This window comes from Sander vitreus, chromosome 13 (assembly GCF_031162955.1).
Source record: "Sander vitreus isolate 19-12246 chromosome 13, sanVit1, whole genome shotgun sequence".
NCBI classification, from domain to species: Eukaryota; Metazoa; Chordata; class Actinopteri; order Perciformes; family Percidae; genus Sander; species Sander vitreus.
In genome coordinates, this window is record NC_135867.1 from 5,748,926 (window position 1) to 5,764,167 (window position 15,242).

A 15,242-nucleotide genomic window follows, 5' to 3' on the forward strand; every position below is an offset into this window, starting at 1 on the left:
ATAATAATAATGTACTACATATAACGGCTAGAGTTACTGTTTCTTTGGACAGAAACCTTGGACAGAACCAGGCTCTTTGTGGGCGGCATCTGTCACTGCCGGTTTGGACCGTAGACCGTTGCGGTCTATGGTTTGGACACTAATACAGATATACAGATATGGAAAAATATGATTCATAGTTATACCAGTTGGAATGATGAACAGTGGCAGTTGACTAGAGTGTAGTGCAGACCTCAAACATGTGCTGGCTCCCTAAATTGGCATTCAGCCATCCAAACTTTGAGAACGCCTGCATAGTAGGTCAATCAATGTCAGTCATGTCAGTATGCCATAAAAATGACAAAAGTCATAATATAGTTAATCATTAAAATGTCATAGTATGTTATAAAAGTCATAGCATAGTATGTCATGAAAACCTTTTTTTAAAAAGTCATAGTATACCATAAAAATCATTAAAAAGTCATAGTATAGTATGCCATAAAAAGTCATAGTAAAACATGCTGAAACAATATGTAGTATAGTATGGTGCTAAGTCCAGGCTGGGGTTTGAACCAAGGGTTAAAGTCTACAGTGGTTATTTGTAACTGCTCTAACCACTGAGCTATCTTGTGATAAAAAAGTGATAAAAAGTCATTAAAAAGTCATAGTATAGCATGACGAAAAGCGTCCTAGAATAACGTGTTGAAAAAAAAGTCATAGTATGCTGAAATTATTATGTGAATAGTATGGGCTAAGTCCAGATTGGGGGTTTGAATCAAGGGTTAGAGTATATAGTGGTTAGTTACAGCTGCTCTAACCACTGAACCATCTTCCTACCTAATAAGCATCTCGAAAACATTCATAACATAGTATGTCGAAAAAAGCCATTAAAAAGTCACAATATGGTATGTCGAAAAAAGTGATAAAAAGTCATGGTATAGTATGTTGAAAAAGTGTTGAAAAGTCAAGGTATAGCATGACGAAAAGAGTCATAGCATATTGAAAAAACTGATAAAAAAGTCATAGTATAGCATGACGAAAAAAGTCATGGTATATTATGATGAAAATGACACAGTATAGCATGCTGAAATGTTTTTCAGTATAGTATGAGCTAAGTCCAGACTGGGGTTTGAACCAAGGGTTACAGTCTACAGTGGTTATTTACAGCTGCTCTAACCAGTGAGCCACCTTGTTACCAAAGAAAACATCTCGAAAACATTCATAACATAGTATGTTGAAAAAAGCCATTAAAAAGTCACAGTATAGTATGTTGAAAAAAGTGATAAAAAAACATAGTATAGCATGTGAAAAAAGTAATAAAAAAGTCATAGTATAGCATGACGAAAAAAAGTCATAGTATAGTATGCTGAAAAAAAATCTGAGTATAGTGTGGACTAAGTCCAGACTGGGGTTTGAACCAAGGGTTAGAGTCTACAGTGGTTATTTACAAGTGTTCTAATCACTGAGCTATCTTGCTACCAGATGGACCTTGTCAAAAACATTCATAACATAGTATGTCGAAAGAGTCATAGTATAGTATGATGAAAATAGTGGTTAAAAAGCCGTAGTAAAGTATGCAGAATTTTCTTTTTAGGATATTACAGGCTAAGTCCAGACTGGGGGTTAAACCAAGGTTTAGAGTCTGCAGTGGTTATTTACAGCTGCTCTAACCACTGCACCATCTTGCTACCAAGCAAAGCATGTCGAAAACATTCATAACATAGTATGTCGAAAAAAGCCATTACAAAGTCAGTATAGTATGTCAAAAAAAGCGATAAAAAGTTATGGTATAGTATGTTGATAAAAGTCATTCAAAAGTCATAGTTTAGCATGATGAAAACAGTCATAGTATAGCATGACGAAAAGAGCCATAGTATAGTTTGTTGAAAATAGTGGTAAAAAGGTCTTATTATAGTATGCTGAAAAAAATCTCAGTATAGTATGGGTTAAGTCCAGACTGGAGGTTTGAACCAAGGGTTACAGTCTACAGTGGTTACTTACAACTGCTCTAACCACTGAGCTATCTTGATACCAAATAACGCATCTCGAAAACATTCATAACATAGTATGTCGAAAAAAGCCATTGAAAAGTCACAGTATAGTATGTCGAAAAAAGTGATAAAAAGTCATGGTATAGTATGTTGAAAAAGTCATTAAAAAGTCATAGTATAGCGTGATGAAAAGAGTCATAGTATAGCATGTTGAAAAAAGTGATGAAAAAGTCATCGTATAGTATGTCGAAAAAAGTCATAAAAAAGTCATAGTATAGCATGACGAAAAGAGTCATAGAATAGTATGTTGAAAATAGTAGTAAAAAGGTCATATAATAGTATGCTGAAAACAATTCTTAGTATAGTATGGGCTAAGTCCAGACTGGGGTTTGAACCAAGGGTTAGAATCTAGAGTGACTAGTTGCAACTGCTCTAACCACTGAGCCACCTTGCTACCAAGTAAAGTATCTCGAAAACGTTCATAACATAGTATTTGGAAAAAAGCCATTAAAAAGTCAAAGTATATAGTATGTCGAAAAAGTGATAAAAAGCCATAGTATAGTATGTTGATAAAATTCATTAAAAAGTCATAGTTTAGCATGACGAAAACAGTCATAGTATAGTATGTTGAAAAAAAGAGTGAAAAGAGTCATAGTATAGTATGTCGAAAAAAGTGATAAAAAAGTCATAGTATAGCATGACAAAAAGCGTCATAGAATAGTATATTGAGAATAGAGGTAAAAAAGTCATAGTATAGTATCTCGAAAAAGTCATAAAAAAGTCGAAAAAAGTCATAGTATAGTATGTCGAAAAAAGTGATAAAAAAGTCATAGTATAGCATGATGAAAAGAGTCATAGTATAGTATGTTGAAAATTGTGGTAAAAAAGTCATAGTATAGTTTGTCGAAAAAAGTCATAAAAAAGTCATAGTATAGCATGTCAAAAAAGTCATAAAAAGTCTTAGTATAGTATTGGCTAAACCCAGACTGGGGTTTGAACCAGGGGTTACACTCTACAGTGGTTATTTACAGCTGCTCTAACCACTGAGCCATCTTGCAACCAAATAAAAAGTTTTGAAAACATTCATAACATAGTATGTTGGAAAAAGCCATTAAAAAGTCACAGTATAGCATGTCGAAAACAGTGATAAAAAGTCATGGTATAGCATGACGAAAAGAGTCATAGTATAGTATGTTGAAAAAAGTCATAAAAAATGTATAGTATAGCATGACAAAAAGAGTCATGGTATAGTATGTTGAAAGTCTTAGTATAGTATAGCATGTCAAAAAAGTAATAAAAAAATCATAGTATAGTAAGAGTGTCGAAAAAAAGTGATAAAAAGTCATAGTATAGCATGACGAAAAGAGTCATAGTATAGTATGTCAAAAAAAGTTATTAAAAAGTCATAGTATAGCATGACGAAAAGAACCATAGTATTATTATGTATGATTATGTTTGAAAAAAGTGAAAAAAAAGTTGTAGTATAGTATTTCGAAAAAAGTCATAAAAAAGTCATAGAATAGTATGTTGAAAATAATCTTAGTATAGTATGGGTTAAGTCCAGACTGGGGTTTAGTATGTTGAATGAAGTGATAAAAAAGTCATAGTATAGCATGACGAAAGGAGTCATAGTATAGTATTTTGAAAAAAGTGATTAAATAGTCGTGTAGTATGTTGAATGAAGTGATTAAAAAGTCATAGTATAGTATGTCGAAAAAAAGTCATTTAAAAGTCATAGTATAGCATGACGAAAACAGTGATAGTATAGTATGTCGAAAAATGTCAGGATAGTATGTCGCAAAAAAGCCATTAAAAAGTTGTACTATAGCACGTCAAAAGTATGTAAAAAAAGGTGATAAAATAGTCACAGTATAGTATGTTGAAAAAAGTAATTAAAAAGACATAGTATAGTATGACGAAAAAAGTCATAGTATTGTATGTCGAAAAAAAACAATTAAAAAGTCATAGTATAGCATGTCAAAAAAGTGATAAAAAGTCATATTATAATATCTCGAAAAAGTCATAAAAAAGTCGAAAAAAGTCATAGTATAGTATGTCGAAAAAAGTGATAAAAAGTCATGGTATAGCATGACGAAAAGAGTCATAAAAAATGTATAGTATAGCATGACAAAAAGAGTCATGGTATAGTATGTTGAAAGTCTTAGTATAGTATAGCATGTCAAAAAAGTAATAAAAAAATCATAGTATAGTAAGAGTGTCGAAAAAAAGTGATAAAAAGTCATAGTATAGCATGACGAAAAGAGTCATAGTATAGTATGTCAAAAAAAGTGATAAAAAAGTCATCATATAGTATGTCATGAAATTCATAAAAAAGTCATAATATAGTATGTCAAAAAAAGTTATTAAAAAGTCATACTATAGCATGACGAAAAGAACCATAGTATAGTATGTTGAAAAAAGTGAAAAAAAAGTTGTAGTATAGTATGTCGAAAAAAGTGATAAAAAAGTCATAGTATAGCATGACGAAAACAGTGATAGTATAGTATGTCGAAAAATGTCATAGGATAGTATGTCGCAAAAAAGCCATTAAAAAGTCGTACTATAGCACGTCAAAAGTATGTAAAAAAAGGTGATAAAATAGTCACAGTATAGTATGTTGAAAAAAGTAATTAAAAAGACATAGTATAGTATGACGAAAAAAGTCATAGTATTGTATGTCAAAAAAGTGATAAAAAGTCATATTATAGTATCTCGAAAAAGTCATAAAAAAGTCGAAAAAAGTCATAGTATAGTATGTCGAAAAAAGTGATAAAAAAGTCATAGTATAGCATGATGAAAAGAGTCATAGAATAATATGTTGAAAATTGTGGTAAAAAAGTCATAGTATAGTTTGTCGAAAAAAGTCATAAAAAAGTCATAGTATAGCATGTCAAAAAAGTGATAAAAAGTCATATTATAGTATCTCGAAAAAAGTCAAAGTGTAGTATTTCTAAAAAAAAGTCATAAAAAGTCATTGTACAGTATGACGGAATGAGTCATAAAAAAGTGATAGTATAGGATGACGAAAAGAGTCATATTATAGTAAGTTGAAAAAAAATGATTAAAGTCATAGTATATAATTCATAGATTTCATTTATAAATTCATAGTATATATAGTATGTCATAAAAATACATAAAAAGTCATAGTATAGTATGTCATAAAAACTCTAAAAAACCATGGTCAAATCATAGTATAGTATGTCTTAAAAATGTCTTAAAGAATTCATAGTATCGAAAAATGTCAAAAAACTCATGTCATTAATGATAGGTTTACTGGCCTAGGTAAGATAGTCATCCACAGATACAGTTAATCTCAAAGGATTCACTGTGCCACATGTATGTTTAACATTAAAACATGATTTATAAAATCATGCCAACAATTATTATTTCAATAGCTTAGTATTATGCACTAAAAAGGTATGTATAAAGCCTTTAGGCTGCCATACAAGTTATTGTAGGCCCAGTTTTATATATACAACTTCATTTTATGCAATATATGTAGTACGGGGTCCCTGCTCCATCTCTCTTTCAGTTAAGGGGTCCTTGGCTTAAAAAATGTTGAAGACCCCTGATCTGGACTATATGACAGTAAAATGCTGCTTTCACATTCAAGAAAATAATAATAATAATAATAATAATAAAAATTGACTTTTTAGAGATATGTGGTTCTCAGATGACAGCGACACTACAAACATACGATGATCTTACAGAATATGATGCATTGCTGTAGATTAAACTACCCAAAAGTATATGACTGAGTTAAAATTAGCATGTCACAGCTACCTGGGTAGCTCAGTTGGTAAAGCATGTGCCCATATACAGAGATCTACTGCTTGGCAGAGCAGCTGCGGGTTCAAACCTGAGCTACAGCCATTTGCTGTATGTCATTCCCTCTCTCTCCCCTTTCATGTCTTCTGCTGTCCTATCAAAATAAATGCCCCAAAAAATAATCTTTAACAAAAAAAAAATGCAGCAGTAATATTAATCCAGAAACATCAGATATAATAAGAAAACACTGACACATGAACATTCTACTGCACAATGAATAGTTTTACCTTAAAGTACAATTTAAGTACAATTTTCTGATAATACTTACATGCTTACAACTTTTACTGAAGTAAAGGATTTGAATACTTTCTCAACCACTAGTATTAGAGCGTGTGCACCCTGTGGGTTGACCTTAATCATGAAGGCAAACGTGAAGGTGGAACATGAGTTAGGCTTTGTAATGATTATGGTTATCCAAGGCCACATGTGATGCAATGCAATGTTTAACATATGTGACGGTTAAATCAGACCTCAGATTTTCAGTGTTGTCCTTTTTATTGACCACTTTCATTCCTTTCTTAAAACTAATACTGTACATTGCCCTCTTCTTTCTTTTCATGTCATTTTCATGTATTCTGAGGCATTAATATGTGACACCTTCATAAGAGGACAACATGTATTAAGGCATCTTGTGAGAACAACTGGGTCTCTGAGAGCAAGATTCCTTGTTTTGTACATAATTACCAAAATGTAATAACACAATTGGCCCCAAAAAACCTGCAGGGAAATACACATGTGTTGAATATCACACATTTTAAAACCTAAAAGCTACAATAGGCAACAATTGAGTGTTAAATTAGCACCACATGTCAATTAAACTACAAATTAAAACTGCCGTGATGAATCTTAACAATAGTTAATAATAGTCAATGAACAATAGTTAGGTGATCACATGTACATAAAAAAATCTGCCAAAGATAATATTTATAATTTACATAGTGTTGCTGTGAAATAAGATGCCTTTTAAATTATAAAATAGATTATGAGGCTTCATCTCATGGCAATCTGCTTGTTTAATTTTGATATTTTTTGGTGTAAAAGTGGAATTTTGGGCCTGATGGTGGTGCTAAAAGCCCCTTTTTACTGCATATGTTCCTCTCACTCTCTGGGCACTGTATACATGTGTATGCCTTATACCTGGTGTGATATTGGGTAATTAGATTAAACACAATTTTACAAATAATCATATAAGCGAAGGTCTTAAAGCTACATTAACACACAGGGACGATCCTCAAAATCAGATAATAAAGTAACAGACTTCAAAGGAATAGTTCAACATTATAGGAAATTTCATTATTATTATTATTTTTTTTTTTTTTACACAACTTAGAAGAGAAAATCGATACCACACTCAGGTCTACAGCTTAGCTTAGCATTAACAGTGAAAGAAGGGTGAAACAGCTAGCCTGGTTTTGTCTGCAGGTTAAAACAAAAAAATCCCTCACCATCACCTCTAAAGCTCACTAATTAACATTTAATATCTTGTTTGTTTAATCTGTACAACATCCAAACTGTTTTCACGGGGAGATTATACGATGGACTACTTTTTGGCTGGGAGTAGTGCCTTCCTGGAAGAATATGTGTATTTCCAAAAATGTCAAACTATTCCTTTTACTAGTCGTTATAATGTCACTTGATATTGGGTTTAAGTGGTGTATATTTCCAAACAAAGTTACATCAATCAAATTGTTACAAACCAATCACGACACAGCAATTCAGAGGCTTTTGGTGGTCCTTGGATGACTGGGGCCCCTGGAAAGTTAGTTACCTTGCATGGCTTGTAATCCAGCCTTGGTCAAGGGGTCACCAAAAACTTCAGGATTCATCCTCTCAATACCATAAATATTAATACAAAGTTTCATGACAATCTGTTACTAGTTGACATATTTTGCTCACAGGACACAAACACAAACATCAACCATGCTTCTCTGTTATCTCCATGTCAAATAATGACAGTACAATGCAACTTGAAATTAGTTTTTACTTAAAAAAGATCAAAATAAAGATGTACAATTGAACCAAAAAAAGACACCATATTACACTTTAGCTCTAAAGACGGATGGCAGGACAAAAAAGGCATGACCTGAAATATTTCAGCTGGTTTCTCCGCTGAAAACGTTGCTGTCCGGCCACAACATGTGTACAGGAATGGACCGGATGAGAACTAGAAATAAACCAAACATTTAGAACCACAGCCATCGTCGGCTGGTGCTGCTGAAGATGTGGCTTTTTGTATCCTATTGCACATTGTCCTTCCATTTTCCAAAAAAAAAGAGATGAGGACACTTTAGTCAGCGAGACTGGAGCGATTACATTTCTGTACAGTGTGTCCAGTCTCCCCGGAGGATCCACAGTGTTTCAATAAGGAAGGGCTCTATAATCATTGTTCAACATACAAACAGCGGCTTCATCAGTTCGGGTTCGTCGTCTTACTGGAAATAGCCTAGACATTTCAAATAACATAGTGAATGATAAATGGCATTTTTTTTAATTTTATTTTGCATCATGGTTGAGACTTGTCTCCACACAAATAATGGTCTAAAAGATCTACCCAGATAGTACTGGACTGTTGACATTTAAAACCAGGAGACAGACAGTTTCTTTTTAATTTCTCCATACAAAAAATAGATCAAAGAATGAAAAAAATAGTTATATTCTGACTGCAGAAACTTGATTTATAAAGCTCTACTCATGAGCAACTCTCTGGGTCTACATCTGCACAGTGAGGGGTGTGGTTTAAGGATTGGGGGTGGAGCTACTTAACATTCATTGTTGAATATATTAATGAATTTGTATGTAACAGGTATCAGAATATTTGGGCAGTTGATACCCCTTCACATTAAGAGTTTGAATGTTCCTATATAATACAGTTAAGTATTCAACACAACAGATTTTAATGCTGCTTCCCACGTCTCCTCCTTCAAGTGGCATCATCTTTTTCATTATTGCGATGAATAAAATCTTTAAAGATGATTTACAAAAAAGAACTGTCTGTCTGTCCACTACAGTATCTGCTATGTACATCTGTTTAAAAAGCAAGCATGTTACACAGTCGTCCCTATGTACAGCTAAAGTCTTCATTTTGTTTTTCATGGAATATACATATTTACTTATTTTCACAGTTTCCTATGTTTGCTCATTTATTCAATATCAATCAATTTCATTTCTGTTATTATGAATACAAATATTTTTCATCATATCTTGATGGCACTGGGCTACAACTCTCCCAGTGTCACTTGTTGATATCTAGTGTGATTGTTGTGTATTGAATGCTGCTCATGTCTGTGTAGCAAATACTGTTCAGTTTGAAAAACAATCTTGATTGTAGTTCAGTTTGTTTGCCAATTCACAGCAATCCAAAAAATGCACAGTTTTGAGTTTCAAGTTTACAGTTTTCTGGTCTTCATCTTTATCATATACCATGATATTACTCATGTTCCTCTTCACATCACTGGAGTGGTAAAGGTTGAATTGCTCCAGTGGATTCCCATGACCTTTGATTCAAACATATGCTTCTGTGTGGCCACACAGTAAAAAAAGAAAAGAAATTGAGATTGTTCTGCCTCTGGTTGCCACAGAATTCTGAGAGAAATCAATAAGCCACAACAAGTCGTGCCTCTAACAGTGGGATTTGTTGTTAGCGCCTCTGTCGGTCCCGTCTCGCCCACTGGAGGTGACCTGTTGGGTGTGTGAATCCTGTTTCTTCGTGGTAAGTTTCTGGTTGTTTTTGTGGACAGTGTGATTATTGTTTTTTTCTTGTTATTGAAATAAGGCACTTGAAAGGTTTTTGGTTTTCACGGGAGCTCGGAGGAGACCAGGGCGAGGCCAGAGCTCTGGCGGAGGGGAGGCCCGGTGTGGATGGCCTTGGGACAGTCGGGCGTCAGCACCCGTCCGTTCTCCCCGACGCTACCTGTGATAGACAGACGGGCCTTGTTCCTCATGGCTTCTGTAAATGTTAGCTGAGGAGAGAAATAAAGAGATTTTGTGTAGGAGCAGGTAGAAAATTAAAAATAAACATTTGTACGGTTGCAGATTGGAGTTTTAGAATGTGTTCATGACAAATTTGTTTAGATATTATCCTCAATCAAGATACCTTATAAAGCTTGTAAAAATGTGTTTTTTTCTAAAAGAGACAGAGCTATCTTCCATATATAGTCCATGTTTTAATCCGGACTTATCAAGTCTTAAACATCCCAAACAAACATCATTTCAAAATGTCACAAATCACAGAAAATCATTTCTATCAGTTATGTTAACATTTGTACTCATCAAAGAAATTGCTGAGATTTGAGATCACTAAAACTAGAAGTCAGATTGGGGAAGAAACACCCCTTTTGATTATTGCCAACATTTAGGATGCAGACACTTTTACTTCAGCCTCCAAATAAAGTGGTTAGTAGATAATCTTTCTAAACTGCTGGCTTGTTTACTTATCACCTGTCTGATCATTTGCCCGCTTGTGCTTCTTGCCCTGTCTGTTTTAAGGGATGTTGCCACATTCAGCAGAATTAATAATGTTATCACACTTGTAATTTGTTGTTTGGGGGGTTAGCCACTGGGACCTATGCAGCTGTGTTCTGGGCTCTGCTGAAGCACAGTGAAAATCACAAGAGATAAGAAGAGGAACATTTTCTGAAGCCCAGTGCTTACTAACCTAATGAAAAATTTGACAGTATAATTTTAAATTAGTTAGCCTACTTCCAAATGTATAACATATTTACATTTCGACCATTATCCATCACAGTTTAACTCAACTAGTGCCATTACTTCTGTCTCCAAGAAACTTAAATAGAACTAAAACTCCAATCGGCTTCAACATTAACTGTAAAAACAGCCCCACAATACAGTGCAGTTAAATATATAAACAGTAGTCTAACAAAACACGTTTCATAGCCATTCAGTACAGTATCAAGCCAGCCCCATACTACATGTAAATCCATTAGCGACAGAATTATTACACAGTGAGTGATAGTTGCAGGCAGTGGGACAGGGAAGCTGACTAAGCAACAGTCAAGCTAATGAAGAGTTTGAGCTGAAGTGCTGATGGGGGACACATAACCACGTTGGACAGATATACACAGAGTGTGAAAAGATATCTGAAAGTCTAACGGTCAAGGACCTGGGGGAAATAGCTAGAGAAAACAGCTCCAAATCAATAAAGTCAGCTCAGTTTGAGGGATACTCACTTACTTTAACTTTAGCCTTACAATGTACAGTGTTTAAATATGGCTTTATTACATAGAACTTTCTGTGTGCTCAGATCGGGTTTCTCATTAAATGTGTTCTGTGGCTGTACATTGATGGCCTATTGTAACTGACAGACTTGAGACAGTGATAGCCCTCAGCTACAGTACTACTCAGGTTCAAGTGTGTGCATGTGTGTGTTTAGGCCCTCACAAGGCTACAAAGAACTTTTGATGGTTCGATGTGAGAAAAACAAGTCACTGGAGCTTCAGAGGTTCAGACTACACGCTAGATGGACGAATGTACTACAGTTTGATGAAATGTCCTCACAAGTGTAGACGTGTGTGTACAAGTAAGACATTGGTCCTCATTTAACATGCCTTTCCCACTAATATGCTACGAGTTCAGAGGAAAAGCTGTATCACCACAGCTGCAGGTCTGAACAGTAACACTCAAATTCTGTCAAATTTAAGAACTGTGTGTCAACTAATACATTTATAAATGTATTCTAAAACGGTTCCTATAATTTGTATGCCAATAAACTACCTAATCTTAATTTGTGTAAACTTGCATTTTCATTCTCACATTTTATCCTCATTAACATAGTACATAACATAGTTTCTAATCAAACGTCCTCACACCTAAATGACAGAATAGGTTAAGTGTCAAGACTCCCAAAACAACATTTATGACCGTTATGCAAGCAGCTCATAACAACCCATAATTATTTTTCTTGTTAGGCGGCGACCTCTCTGTAGGTAGCCATTTAAACATGTGACCACAACACGTGACCGTGGTGAAAATTTTAATCATGAGACCGTTCTATTTAACGTAACAGGCACAGTTTTAAATACATACAGTAGTTAACCTTGTAACAGAACAAGTTAAGTTCAGGCAGCAAAAGTCCTAAATTAGGGTTAATAAAACTTCAGGGATTGGCTTAAAATGAGTCACGTGAAACTACTAAAATGAGGACAGTACAGGGGACGTGACATCACGGACGTCACTGAGTCACAGACTAAGTGTCCTGTGTTTGTTTGACCCATCCATGACTCCAAACTCCCTCCTTATGTGGAATTTGGCACTCTTATACTTTGTCACCTTGCTTCCTCGTTTGGTTGGTTGCCGCCTAACAAGAAATGTAATTATGGGGCGTTATGAGCTGCTTGCACAATCGACCTATACAGTCGTTTTCTGGGTGAGGACGGTCTGTTCTAATCAAATAGCAGATTTTGATAAGGGTGATCAATCATGCAATCTATCATGTATTTTCAACATCATTGAAGTCCTATGAATACCAGACATGATTATTATCTTCACGAGTTCAGAATGAGTAATAGATTTTTGATTTTGCCAGGACAATGGGTCACACGGTACGCTCGCTTGATAAATGAGGGCCAACGTCTGCAGCCACACAAGCTGTGAAGCAGTAGAGGCGACGTCATGTCTGAAGATGACTCATCGCTTCCTGTCACAAAAACTTGAACGCAGACCATGACGTCACATTCACCACATAGTGAGCAGATAAGACAGAGAAGTGGGAAGCGTTTTTGCCACTGGCACGACAGTCACTCAGCATGGCAAAGCTAGCACGGAGATATGATAGGTGTCACTTACAGTCTCACTGTGCAGGGAGCTAGTGGGGGCGTAAAGGCTTAGGCAGAGATTCTACGGAAACCCAAACTACATCTTATCAGCTTCCCCATCGTTGCTTTTTAAAACCTCTCTAAACTCGGCTAAGTTGTGGCTGGGGCTGGGCCTCGGAGTCTGGCTTTGGCTAGGCTCGGGGCTATGGTGGGGGCTGCCTGTCTGGCAGGGGTAGCAGTGGTGGTGGGGATGGTGGTAATGGGGGTGTTGGGACTGGGACTGGGACTGGGCCTCCACCTTCATTCTCTTGGCCTCGTTGCGCGACTTGTAGCAGAATTCGATGAGGGCCACCAGCATGGCCAGGCCCAGGCCCCCAACGAGGATGTAGAAGACCCCCGCCACGTTGCTCAGACTGAGGGCCTGGGACGACTTGTCCTATAGCCGGAGGCGAGAGGAACAAACACAAAAGTCAGCGCTAGTTTTAGCAGAAGTAGCAAAAAGTGCACACAAACACTCAACATTTTTTATACACAAATAAGACAATGTGGAAAAAATGACACAGCAACTTCACATTATGCACACAAACACACACTCACACAACACAACACTATTCTACTCTTTCAGTCTATTGTTGCACAGCTTTATGTGGCCATGCTAGCAAAAATAAACTCCTGATATCATCCTGCCTCAAATATTTTAGAAAGCATTATAGAGAAATCAGTTAGCTCTCTGCATTAAACGATCAGTTCAACAGATAGTTTTGGTTCTATTTCTATTTGTTTTGCAATATGCAGATCTTTGCCTCTACCTGCCTCTGTGGTACTCACAACAGTAAAAAAATCAGCAGCAACGTTTCTTCAGAAACAATGTCCCACTCACTTTGGATCATCCACTGTGTGACAACAACTATGCTTTAAAGGTGCCCTGCCACACAAAACCGTTTTTACTTGTATTTTTTGAAATATGTTAGGTCCATATGTGTTATGTTGTGAATGTGAAAATGAACTGCTACCTCCTCTGTCAGCTCTAGCCACTGAAAAAAAAATAAGCGGAGAAATCAGGCCAATTACAAAAGCTGGTCAGTCTGACGTGGTGTTGCCTGAGCTCATTACTATTCATGAGCTCGCCCAGTTGCGCTGGGTAAAGGATGCTGATAGCCAGGCTCTCATTGGCTAGCTGTTAGCCAATCAGAGTCAAGCAGCTTAGCTTGTTGAATATTAATGAGAACTGGCACAAATCGAGCTGTCTTACTGCAGGCTTTCTATACCACGCTAGAATGGCTTGAAACAAGGTAACCAAGGTATTTTTTCCACAAAAAATGTTACAGAGTCCATGGTAGAACTTCAGACATTACCACAAAGTAATGAAATTAAAAAAAATGAAAGTGTATTGCATGGCACACTGTGTGACATAGAATCTCGGTCTTGTCTGTGTCAGTCTGACGATATTAATCTGAGGCATGTCAGATTGTGCACAGATGACTGCACAGTGAATCCTTGTGCTTAAATGTAAAAAGTAAATTAGATCAGAGGCACATCATCAGCTCGCATCATCCATCTTCATTATGTTTTGAAAATGCAGCAAATTAATGAACAGGCTTTTACCATGGTGCTAACATGAGATGCCCTCTTTTTCAATTTGCCTTCATCTTCTGGTTTGTGTATGCCTGTGTTTTCCCTAAACTTCATTATAAAATGACTTGGTTGTTTGGTCTATAAAATGTTGATCAATGTTTCCCAAAGCCCAAGATGACGTAATCAAATGTCTTGTTTTGTCCACAACTCAAAGATATTCATTTTACTGTCAGAGTAAAAAAAACTAGAACATTTTCACATTTAAGAAGCTGGAATAGTTTTAATTTAATAGTTGACAACTGGTTGGTTTATAGATGTGGATCGTAGCAGTTCATTCAATTTCTAACACTTTTCTTTGGTTACCAAAGCTTGAAATCGGCGGTCGGTGGACGTGTCTCATGATGCAATCTAGGACCCGTTTTTTGATTGTTGACCAAAGATTGTACCAAGTTCCTCACAACTGTCAACACTCGCACAATGTAAAAGGGACTTAAACCACTTTCTACTGCAGAGGAAAAAAAAGGTGACAGCATGTTCTGTGCATTATCTAAAGCAACAAGGACATTGTTCCTGAAAAGAGATATTGCTGTTTTTTTTATTTAAAGTGCATTTTCAAATGATCTGCATGGCTAAATATAACTACAGGTAAATGAGGAAATCAGTTTTTGTATTTTGGATGAACTAGGCCTTTAATTTCCCTACATATTTCAACAGGCTGCCTTGTCTGTCAGCTCTGACATTCACCTTTTAACCCCTTTTTATTCAAATATATGCAGCTGATCTCTCTGAGCTCTGACTCTTGCCCCTCCCTGCCATTTAATTCCCTCCGATAAATCACCTATGTCCTTAAGGGGCATTCAACGTATTACCTTGACACAAAATACTGCCTATCATGCTTAGTCTCATTTGCAGGTGATAGCGTGTGTGTCCTGCACTTACGGATCTGATTAAGAGGACATGATTGATGTGGAAGGTGCATGCGGCTTTATTAAAAACGTGGCAGCTCTCTCCATGCTCCAGTGCGCCAACATCTTGTGTGTGTGCTACTACAGCTGAGGCATACATTAGTACTGACATCAAGTGTGACAAACAGTAACGT

The 15,242-nt window shown here is 36.0% G+C and overlaps 1 protein-coding gene across 5 annotated transcripts in view; it reads right to left on the reverse strand.

Annotated features, from left to right (window-relative positions):
• Window positions 1–8,080: 8,080 nt before the first annotated feature.
• LOC144528084 (glutamate receptor 4) overlaps window positions 8,081–15,242 on the reverse strand; it is a 118,505-nt gene continuing 111,343 nt past the window's right edge. For 3 of the 5 annotated variants that reach the window (XM_078266515.1, XM_078266514.1, XM_078266513.1), the window contains 2 exons: window positions 12,867–13,004; window positions 8,081–9,757 (listed from right to left, as the gene is read on the reverse strand). In XM_078266515.1, coding sequence (XP_078122641.1) covers window positions 9,593–9,757; window positions 12,867–13,004 — 303 coding nt within the window. In that variant the 3' untranslated portion in view covers window positions 8,081–9,592. Of the gene's footprint in view, window positions 9,758–12,606; window positions 13,005–15,242 lie in introns of those variants that run through there. The other 2 variants (XM_078266512.1, XM_078266511.1) reach the window with 1 other exon arrangement.